The 11,919-nt window shown below is 37.0% G+C and overlaps 1 protein-coding gene across 3 annotated transcripts in view; it reads right to left on the bottom strand.

Annotated features, from left to right (window-relative positions):
• Positions 1-11,919, bottom strand: part of Ankib1 (ankyrin repeat and IBR domain containing 1) — a 142,102-nt gene that overhangs the window by 95,596 nt on the left and 34,587 nt on the right. For all 3 annotated transcript variants that reach the window (XM_008822540.2, XM_008822541.3, XM_029558357.1), the window contains exon 2: positions 1,346-1,618. In XM_008822540.2, coding sequence (XP_008820762.1) covers positions 1,346-1,533 — 188 coding nt within the window. In that variant the 5' untranslated portion in view covers positions 1,534-1,618. The remainder of the gene's footprint in view (positions 1-1,345; positions 1,619-11,919) is intronic.

Below are 11,919 nucleotides of genomic sequence, written 5' to 3'. Positions count from 1 at the left end.
GTGAAAATATACATATTTTATATTTAAATAGGTTTTAATTAATTAAACCTAAGATGATGTTAAATGTTATTGGAGTGTTCAATATTAAGAGGCCAAATTAAATTTTTTAACTGCACAAGAAACATCCCACTTAAGCAAAAAAAAAAAAAAAAAAATCTATTAGAGTAAGTATCCAATATTTGAGGAAAATACTAAGTAACTTTATATTTATGATATTTACTATCTAGTGGAGGGAATGAGTTTAATAATGATAGCCGGGTTTCAAATGTAAGTTGTAGGAATCTCAGAAAACAGAAAGAATACTGTATGTTCAATTATTTGGGGATGAATTCATAAATAAGGCAGAAGCTAAGTTAGGACTTAAAGGACAGGCAATCAGAGAAAAAAGAATAAAAGAATACATCTGGGGATCAATGAGCTAACAGGAAAACTAAGGGAGCAGCATTCCTAAAAGTGGAGGAAGCTGGAGAGAAGTCAATCAACCAATTTAACTGACAAGGCCACATTAGAGAATGAGAGATTGGGCTAACCAAGTAGAAGGAAAGAAGTCAAGAGTTTTGGAAACTATGCAGAATGCAGACAATAGGGTATTACTGTATAATTTTCATGGCAGAAAGAGCACTGAAAGGCTATGCTTTAGGAAGATTAATTTGGAAATAATATTATAAGAGGAGTGGCCTTGAGAAAAGATGACCTAGGAGCCAGATACTTTAGGGAGTGGGGGTGATAAGAGTGAATTGGGGCCAATGGGACTAGGAAGAAAGATACAACTAAGTGATTAGTACTACTTAGTAGTAGGTGGCTAAAGTCAAGAATGACTCAGAGATATTTAGCATTAGAAGTGAAAATAAGGGGCTGGAGAGATGGCTCAGCACTTAAGAGTACTGACTGTTCTTGTAGAGGACCCGGGTTTGATTCCTAGCACCCACATGGCAGCTACGAACCATTCTTAACTCCAGTTCCAGGGGAATCCGAAGCCCTCTTCTGACCTCTGTGGCACTGCATGACACGGATGCATTCACACACATGCAGGCAATACACTCATACACATAAAATAAAAATAATAAAATATTAAAAATAATACTACGAAGTACACCACAGATTAAAATACATTCAAAGCAACTAGTATGTGTGAGTTACCCTCACTATTATTAAAGCTTTTATCTAATTTAATATAATAAAGAAAATCATACTAAATCACAATCATATCAAAATAACTTAGGTACACTCAGTTTTTGAAAGTTTAACTTCTCTTACGACATGTACATATGCCAGAATATATTTTACAAAGATCACAGCTGTCTTCCCTTTCACTTCTTATCAATGGGCTTATGGTTGTACTTACCCTAATATTCTATTCATTCCATGTCTAGCAGCATAGTGTAATGGAGTATTGTGCTGGTAGGGCTCTCCATAGGATGTATTTGGATCAAGGGATTCTTTTAGCTGAGGATTATTTTCATATATTTGGCAAGCCAGGTTTTCGTCACCATTGATGAGTGCTTTTCGGAATTTGGTGGTTGTATTTCCCATGTTGTGTTTTATTTTCCGATGGGCAGTGGCTCCTTCTCTCCTCCTTCAGTCACTTCATGAATGCTTCTACAACATGCTTCACAATCTAACAAAGGAGAAGTTATTCAAATCAGATTGTAAAACAGGAATCACAAAGCAGAAAATTACAAACACTACTAAAATCTGGGAAGCATATAAAGAGAACAAACAATATCACATGTTACCAAATTTATCTTAGCTAAATAATCTCGAATTTTTAACACTACTCAAATTAACTCATTGTTAAATTATAACATTTTCTACACAGACTATGTGGATTTATAGACTAAACTTTTCCCTATAAAAGTTATCACTGTGTGTTCAAGGCCAGCCTAGTCTACATAGTGAGTTCCAGGCCAGCTGGGACTACAGGGAGACCGTTTGGAAAAGACCAAATAAATAAATAAATAAATAAATAAATAAATAAATAAATAAATAAATAAAGTAAAAAGAAATCATGATGAACATCACATGGGCATGTACTACTGAAGCAATGTAAGGAAAGAAACAAATTATTTGAAACCTGAAATACCATATTTACCAAAACTAATTTTAAGCAAGTTATTTACCCTTTGGAAATGTCAAGTTCCCATCTGTACAGTAAAGAAAATGACTATTTCTTAGGCACAGCTATAAGGATTATAAAATAAATTTTATGTAAAATACATACAACTCAACTAAGTAATTCTTTCTCAATCTATAGTTGAACTATGATTGCTATGGTGTGAATGCCCCCCCCAGCCCCCAAATCCCATATATATCAAAGGCCTGGTCATTGGCCTATGGAACTATTAGGAATAAGTTAAGACACTGGAAAAAACAGGCTTCCAAAGAGGGCACTGAGGTGCTAATTTCTTCTTCACTTTCTTTTTGCTTCCCTGCCACTTTACGGTGAACTGTTTTCTGATATATGTTCCTGCCACAATGTACCACAATAGGACCAAAACATCACGACCAAGGGATCATCTACTGAAACCTCTGAAACTGAACCAAAATAAGTCTTTCCTCCTTTACTGCAGTATTGTCTCAGGAGTTCCATGTCCATAACAGAAATATGATAAAAATTAGGGCAAAGGCAATACCATAAACAAAAGTGGGTATGAAAAAAAGAGTCCTATGGGAGAATTAGTGATAAAGCATGCTTTGAGTTAAGGGTCTCTAGCACTGAATGACAGATGACAAAACTGAAAACAGACTGGGACAGATAAGGAACGCATAGTTCAGCCCCAAATGGACAGATAATTAAAGGCTTTTATACAGGACAAGCATGTAATTATTTTATGCCTTAGGGAAAAAATTATTTTATGCCTGTGATAATATAAAAGACAGAAAAGAGGCAAACTATTATGTTACCCCTTCGATTCAATGACACCAAAGCATAGCTTTAAAAATCATTTAAAAATAATGTTCATGTTGTACAATGTGATTTTTGTACAAAGCAGTAAACATTTCAAAAGAATACAACTTAAAGGATGGAAAAAGAATTGTTCCTTTAAGTTTTCTATAAAATAGTAGCTCTTAACTGTGGCTGTACATCCTAATAGCCTGAAGAACTTTAAAGAGTCCTATTGGCTAAGCTATAGCCCAGACAGAATGTCAAGGGTGGTACCCATGCATTGGTATTTAAGCTCCTTGGGTAATTTCACTATGTAGATATTACTGTATAAAAAGCTCTTAGATCTTTCCAACTCAGTATCAAGGTTAGACATCACCAAATCTATTTTAGACAGGTATTAACTGCTTACTATAGAAGTATATTTTCTAGTTCATTCACCATTATACTCATTGAGGTTGCAAACTAGGTTTTCAAAGATGTTTCTATTACAGTTTTTTAAAGCTTAAAATATATATACACATAATAATTTTTTGAAAATATGAATAATGAGCCCCCCCCCAAGAAAAACAATGCCTAGGGGTTGAGAACATAGATCAGTTTAGTAGAGTGCTTGCCTGGCATGTATGAAACTATGGTTTGATCCCCAGAATTACATATATCAGGTGTGGTAACACACACTTGTAATACTAGCACTCAGGAGGTAAAAGGAAGGTTCAAGGCCATACTAGGCTACATAATGAGTTCTCAGCCTGACATGAAGTCCTGACTTTAAAAGGAACTATAAAACCCAGTCTATCTGAGATAACTACTGCTATCATTGCATTAAATAACCACCTTGATGATGTACGCCTATATGTACTTGGAGGCACATATACACTATAAATACAGATACATGAATTTGATCATACTACTTACAAAGAAAATTGTTGAGACTTTAGCTAAACATGGTGCTTCTTTACTGCCTATTCTCAAATTAGATGAGCAAACCCCTCCCTCCCACACTCTATATTTCTCACAGTATGTTCTAGGACTTTTCAGGAACAGTCTAGACTTTATTTTAATCTATCTATCTATCTATCTATCTATCTATCTATCTATCTATCTATCAATCAATCATCTTTTGGTCTTTTTGAGACAGGGTCTCCCTGTAGCCCCAGCTGTCCTGGATTCACTATGGAGACCAGGCTGGCCTCGAACTCAGAGATCCTCCTGCCTCTGCCTCCCGAGTGATGGGATTAAAGGCGTGCGCCACCACGCCCGGCTTATTATTTTGTTTTTAATAGAATGAGTAGTGGTGTATTTAGTCTCAGTAAAAGACTATTTTGTTGTACAGTTGTAAGCATTTAGAAGTTTAGCATAAGGGTCTGGAGAAGTAGCTCAGTGGTTAAGAGCACTGACTGCTCTTGGTTTGATTCCCAGCACCCATGTGGTAGCTAACAACCATCCTAACTTCAGTTCCAGGGGATCCAATGCCCTCTTCTGACCTCCATAGACACTGCATGACATGGGTGCACTTACAAGCAATACACTCATACAATAAAAATAATATATTTTTAAGTTTAGTGTAATAGTTTTTTTACTGTGCTTTGAGATAGCATCTGTGCTGGATAGTTTCAGTTGTCAACTTAACACACCTGGGTGGAGGGAACTTCAACTGAGGAATTTCCTCCACTGGACGGATCTATGGCCATGTCTGTGGGGCATTTTCTTGATTGTTGAGTGAGAGGGAGGGTTCAGCCCACTGTGAGCAGTGTCACTCCTGGGCAGGTGGTCCTGTGTTGTATAAGAAGGCAGGCTGCGCATAGGCTAGGGAAGCAAGCCAGTAAGAAGCATCCTCCATGGTCTCTGTTTCAGCTCCTGCCTCTGAGTTCCTGTCCTGTCTTGAGTTCCTGCCCTGACTTCCCTCAGTGATGGATGAGAGTTGTAAGCTGAAATAAATCTTTTCCTCCCCATCTTGCTTTTTGGTCATTGTTTTATCACAACAATAGAAAGTAACTAGGAGAGCATCTCACTATGCGACCTTAGGTTGGCTTTGAATTGGCAATCCTCCTGATTCTGCTCTATCTCCTGAGTGCTGGGAGTACAGTAGTAACCTATGCCACTTGGCTTATGTGATTCTTAGTAAGAACTCTATTCAACTTACTGTACATCTTAAAAATTCTTTATTATTATTATTTTATTTTTTCTTTTAGAGCTGGCCTGGAACGCCTTACGTAGACCAGGCTGGCCTTGAATTCATAGAGACCCGCCTGCCTCTGCCTCCCAAGTGCTGGGATTAAAGGCGTGTGCTACCATGCCCAGCTATTTTTTATTTTATGTGTGAGTGTATTGCCTGCATGTATGTAAGTGCACCCAAGTTGTGCAATGCCCACAGAGACCAGAAGAGGGCGTCAGATCCCCTGGAACTGGAGTTACAGACAATGGCTGACCATCATGTGGGTGCTGGGAATTTAACCAGAGTTCTCTGCAAGAGCAGCCAGTGCTCTTAACCACTAAGCCATCTCTCCAGTCCCCTCCCCTTTTGATTTTATTATATTGTACATTTTTAAAAATATTTTATCATTTTATGTGTATGAGTGTATTGCCTGGGTGTATTTAAGTGCACCTGTGTTGTGCAATGCCCAGAGACCAGAAGAGGGAGTTGGATCCCCTGGAACTGGAGTTATAGACAATTGTTAGGCATCATGTGGGTGCAGGGAATTTAACCAGAGTCCTCTGCTTGCCTTTAACCACTAAGCCATCTCTCCAGTCCCCTCCCCTTTTGATTTTATTATACTGTACATTAAAAAAATATTATTTTATGTGCATGAGTGTATTGCCTGCATATATGTAAGTGCACTTGTGTAGTCCAATGCCCTTGGAGGTCAGAAGAGGGTGTTGGATGCCCTGGAACTGGAGTTACAAATGGCTGTTAGCTGCCATGTGGGTGCTGGGATTTGAAACCAGGTCCTCTGAAAGAGCAGCCAGTGTTCTTAACCACTGAGCCATCTCTCCAGTCCCTATACTGTACATTTTTATCTACACAAATATAAAGGCTATCCTGCAGATTATGAAGTGTCTTTCTTAAGGCTATGGACCACTGTTTTGATCTTACCTCCCCTGATACAATACTGCTCAAATTATAAACATCTTCAGTGTTGTATATTAGATTAATAACACATTTCTGTTGATTTACATTAAAAACATTACTTTAGCAAAATGTTCTATAGGAAAAAATAATTTCCAATGAAGATGTAAAAAAAGAGAAAGAAATATCTAACAAAAATGGTATCTTAGAAGTACTTTATATAGTTACAGGATAACTTTTCTTAAAAAAAAATACTCTAAATGAGCATTAAATATTACAACTCATGTTGAATGATATAATGGTATGAAAATGCTTTTTGTGGCTTTTAGTTGTCAAATCTGTTTCGTTTTTAAAATTTGATCAATAAGCCTGAAAGTCACCAGAAACACATCATATAAAATTAAGAGCTCATACCATTCAGTTCCTTAGCCTCAGAAATCTTGACTGGAAATTTGCTAGCTGTGTGTCCTTTTACTTTTTCACAGATATAGCTGTTATTGCCAGAAACAACTGTTCATTCTTTGTTTGATTCAAAACCTTTAAGTAATATTTTTCTATGTAATATATGATATTACATGTATATATAATATTGGATTTATACTGCATTTCTTTTGAGGGTGCTATTATAAATCTTCCTTTAAAAAAATCAAAAGATCAGGGTCTGGGGAAATGGCTAGTCAGTAAAGTGCCTGCTGAATAAGCAAGACAACCTGGGTTTGTTCCAAAGCACCCATGTAGAAGTCAGACGTGACAGTGTGTGTGAGAGAGACCTTAGCCCTGGAAGATGAGAGGGTAGAGAAAGGCAAATCCCTAGAGTTCACTGGCCAGCAAGCCCAGTTGAATTAACAAGCTCAAGTCTAGTAAGACCCTATCTTGAAAAAGAAAAGTGGAAAGGAATGGAGAAAGACATCCAACCTCTGGCCTCCACACATGATACTTGAAACACATGCACCCATGTGTACCACACATACATCTCACATACAACTCATGCATACAAAATAAATGCTCATTTCTAGTATACAGAAATATAATTTGCACAGATCTTGTATCCTGTGAACCTGCTAAATTCACTTATTAGTCCAAAGAGTTTATTTCTTTTAACTTGCCTTATGTACCAGCTCATAAAATTTTTAGTTACTGGGCAGAAGACTGAGAAGAGGATATCTGCACATATTCAAATCATCTCCTCTAATATATTAATAATTATTAAGTGGATGCCAGTAAATTTATAATGGAGTTATACAGGAGACAATACCTTAAACAAGTGACCAAGTCTAACACCTCCTATAACATACTGACACCATGTAATCTGATTTGATGCACTAAAAAGTTACCTATGTTGTATAGTATTCTCATGAAAAAATGCATATCTAAGTAAGAAAATATTATAGAAATTGGAATTGAGAGAGACTCTACAAAATAACTGGTTAATAACTCTTTAATAAAAAGTGTTAAGGCCATGAAGATGAGAAAAGATAACAAAGCTCTTCACACATCAGGGAGACTAAGGGTACATGAGAACTAATGCAGTGTCCTAGATTATAAAATGGAAAAATAAGACAAAAGTGGGAGACTGATAAATCTAAATAAAGCATACTCAATTGTTGATCAGTATTCTTGGGGGTTTTGTTTCAAGGCTCTGGATGTTCAAGTTCTTCTTGTAAAATGATGATTATTTGTATATAACTTACATATACCTTCTCCTAATTCTTCCTTTAAACCACTTTTGCTTCTATATTACTCATAATACCTAATATGCTTATAATGTTTTAGGTAAGAATATAAATACAAATAGCTGTTATATGTTTAGGGAATACTGCCAAGAAAAAAAGTCAGTAAATGTTCAGTATAGATGCAAGGTTTTCCAGGTATTATTGATCTATGGCTGGTTGAATCCATGGGTAGAGAAAGCATGGATTAGAGGGACAGTTGTGGTTTTAGTGAATAGTATTATATCAATGTTAATTTCTTAGTTTTGATATGGGAACCGTGGCTACATAAGAGATTATCATTGGAGGAAACTGAGTGGAAGTTAGGTAAGAATTTTTGACTTTTCTATAAGTCTCAACTTGCATAAAAATAAAAAAGTGTAAAAAAAAATCTAGTTCCAGTGTTGGAAACACTCTGGGAAAGCATGATTTAAGGGCAATTTAGAGACACTAAGGTAATTCAGACAACTCAATTTAGCAACAGAAGTGCCTGGATTCTGGATATGTTTCAGTTATTTGCTGAAAGAAGCTATCTAAGAGTATAGAAACAGAGCAAAACAGGTTATTAATCATCATATAAGATAAAATAACAAATGAAATAGAAAAGGCCAACTGTCCCAATTTAAAAATGATACACTGGTCACTGGCATAATAAATACAAAGGTCATTTCAAGAAAAACAAATGCTATTCACTACTATATTTGGTATATCTAACCTCTATTCAGTCTCTTACCCTGAGGTACAGCTGCACCATGGGTAAATCATAAGAGTCACTGGCCCCACTGCCCTGTATTTCTGATTTAATAAGGGACAGAATACAGAAAGGAAAAATAGTTTAAGAATAGCTACTTGAATTCAATCTGCATTCTTTTTCTTCTTTTTCACTAAAAAGTACATACTCGAGTCTTCAGAACAAACATTAAAATATATCATTTGAAGAGGAGTAAGGAAACACTTCTGGCACAGCCTTGGTTATACTTAGCTTCAGCAATACCAGGGTTCAGGATTTGACAATATAAGAATACAGGTGAAAGGCCAGTGATTTAGAAAACCTTCAGTAGCTTCCTACAAATGGTAGGGTAAAAGTAAACTTAGAAGGTACATAAATAAAGATGTATCATAAAAATAATTTTAAGGACAAAGAGTCTGCCTGAAGCTGGGGGGTTTACACCTAAGAATAAGTAGGTGAAAGGCTATATTGCTGGATAGCCTGCACTCAGATTCCTATCCTGAGTCTGGTTCAGGTTTAACTTCTTAATCTCAGGCCACCACAGCTCTTAATGCTATTTTCTGTCTGAAAGACATTTATTATTTTGATACTCTAAACTAGATTAGTGTAATTATCTCTCTCTCTCTCTCTCTCTCTCTCTCACACACACACACACACACACAAACACACACACACACACAGTTTCCTTAATGCTATGTGGTATTGCAAAGTGAAATGATCTTTTTAAAAATATTTTTGAGACAGTATCTTCTTGGCCTAGAACTTGGTAGGCAGAGCAAATTGGCCTCAATCTCCTGTCTCTGCCTCCTGGGTGCTGTGATTATAGGTGTGTGCCACCACACACAAATGAAATGGTTTTAAGATAAAACTAGCCTACTGGCCAGACTTTAACATCAACCTTAGTTTGTCATCTGGAAGATATTTATTTTGGAAAGCTATTTTAAAAACTAAACTTAATAATGTACATAAAGTTCCACAACTTGTCAAAATAACCAATACAAAATAATCTTTCTTCACTTCAGACTTAAGAAGATCAAGAATACAAGATACACTTTTTATTTCTACATGAAAACAGTTAATACTGTAAAGCCTGCTATAAATTCCTACAACCATAGGAATAGAATGGACTACATTTAAATCTTTCTGGTTTGTATTCCCAGATTTAATCATAAAAATTCTTAACATTTATAGCTTATTTAGGTATTTACTTTCTACAGTAGATATTTTTAAAGTCTCTACTGAAATTGTTTATTAATAGTACTAAAAGTAGCCTGGAGGACTCGCGGGCCTCTCTCTGGGGTAAGTCCATCACGCCCTCTGCGCCTTGACTCCCCCAGCTTCATTCACCCTCCCATCTCCGCGGAAGGTCTCTCCTTCTAGTTTGGGTCCGGTCCCATTCCTTGTCTTGGGACCCCAGACACCTGGGGAAACATTACTGTTTCCTGATTCTCTTCATCCAAACCAACTCACTGCCTTCTCTGGTCCCCAGGAGCACTGCTTCTGGGCCTGGCCCTGCCCCCACCTCCCTCTGCATCCCAGGGCCTGCACCACCCACTAGAGTCTTTCCAGGACACCAGGGCTGACCTTTCTTCTTCCTGATCCTTTGCATCAAGACCAACCCAGCTCCTCAGTGCAGTCCCCAGGAGACCCTGGGGCCGCTTCTTCCCCCCACCCCCCAATTGCTATTGCATCTCTGGGTGGCATGGCCACCAGCTGCCCTAGGCCAGCATCTTTCCTGGGCCTGGCTCCCAGGCCAATCCAACCCCCAAATTCCTTAGGCCAAAATCTTTCCTGGAGGGATCCAGACCTTAAGAGAAAGCCTGAGAGTGTCTGATCCTCATCTGTCTTGGGCCTCTGTGGGAACTCCTGAAAACAAAAGCAAGCCAGCCACTCCAATATAAAATCAAAAGAGAGAACTGGAAGCTTAGACGAACCAGCTTTTCATGCCCAAAAGGAAAACCACAAAGACCCATGAAGTTCACAAAAAGAAGCAGACCTAAACTTGAAGGTTTGAGTCCCACACAAGAATCAGAAACTACAAAAGAAATTCACATGTCAAAATCACAGTGAAAAAATAATAATATGAAAAACCAAAATAACAAATCCCCACCAAATACTCCTCCTCCAGAGGAGTACAATGAGAACCCCCTAGAGATAATGCAGGACATGGAACTCAAAAGAACAATTACAAACATGATAAAAGAATTCAGTGAATTTAAAGAACACACAAAGAAATCAAAGAACTGAAGGAAGATAAGGATAAACTTTTGAATGAATTCAGAAAAGTTAGAAATATTGAAGAATACTCAGGCTGAAATGAAGAAGGAAGTGAAACACTCAGTAAGCCAATTAGAAACGTCAGGAGAAAGCCTCACCATGAGGATGAACAAAATGGAAAACAGAGTATCAAGACTGGAAGATAAAGTGGACAAACTAGACCACTCAAGCAAAGATTATGAAAAATTTAAGAAATCACAAGAATGGAATATGCAGGAATTGTGTGACACCATAAAAACATCAAACTTACGAATCATAGGCATAAAGAAAGGAGAAGAATCCCAAGACAATGGCATGGACCAGATCTTAAACAGAATCGTGGAAGAAAATTTCCCAAAATTAAAGAAAGACACGCCCATACAAATACAAGAAGCATATAGAGCACCAAACAGACAGGACCAGAAAAGAAACTCTCCACGGCACATCATAGTAAAAACACTAAACGTACAAAACAAAGAGACAATACTGAAAGCTGCAAAAGAGAAACAACAAGTCTCACACAAAGGAAAACCCATTAGGATTGCAGCTGACTTTTCAGTGCAAACTATGAAAGCCAGAAGAGCCTGGACCAAAGTATCCCCAGTTTTAAATGACCACAAATGCCAACTCAGATTACAATACCCAGTCAAAATGTCCATTATAGTCGAAATGGAAAGAAAAATCCTCCATGACATAAATAGGCTGAAAGAATTAATGTCCACAAAACCAGCCCTTGAGAGAGTAAATGAAGCAATACAAAAAGCTGAAGAAGGGAATGACTATACACAAGGGATTCTGGAAAGAAATTCAATGCAGGTATAACTTTGGAAATGCACAGCTATATCAAGAATGAACAGAAATAAAAATGACAGGATTCAATACACATCTTTCATTAATATTTTTTTTTATTAATGGACTGAAATCCCCATTCACAGACTATGTGAATGGGTTAAGAAACAAAACCCATCTTTTTGTTGTCTGCAAAAAACCCATCTCACTTTCAAGGACAAACACAATCTCAAAGTGAAAGGATGGAAAAAAATATATGCCAAGTAAATGGTACTAAGAAAAAAGCAGGTGTAGCAATTCTAATATCTGATAAAAGAGACTTTAAACTAAAACTAATCAGAAGAGACAAAGAGAGCCACTTCATTTTCCTCAAAGGAACAATGAATCAATTAGTTATTACAATCATGAAAATATATTCACCAAACTCTGGTGCGCCCAACTTCATAAAAACAATACTACAGTACTTTAAGACCCAGATTGA

Source organism: Nannospalax galili, unplaced genomic scaffold, assembly GCF_000622305.1.
Source record: "Nannospalax galili isolate Female #2095 unplaced genomic scaffold, S.galili_v1.0 scaffold85, whole genome shotgun sequence".
Taxonomy (NCBI): domain Eukaryota; kingdom Metazoa; phylum Chordata; class Mammalia; order Rodentia; family Spalacidae; genus Nannospalax; species Nannospalax galili.
The sequence above is the reverse complement of the archived record's forward strand: the minus strand, read 5'-3'. Positions and strand labels throughout refer to the sequence as shown.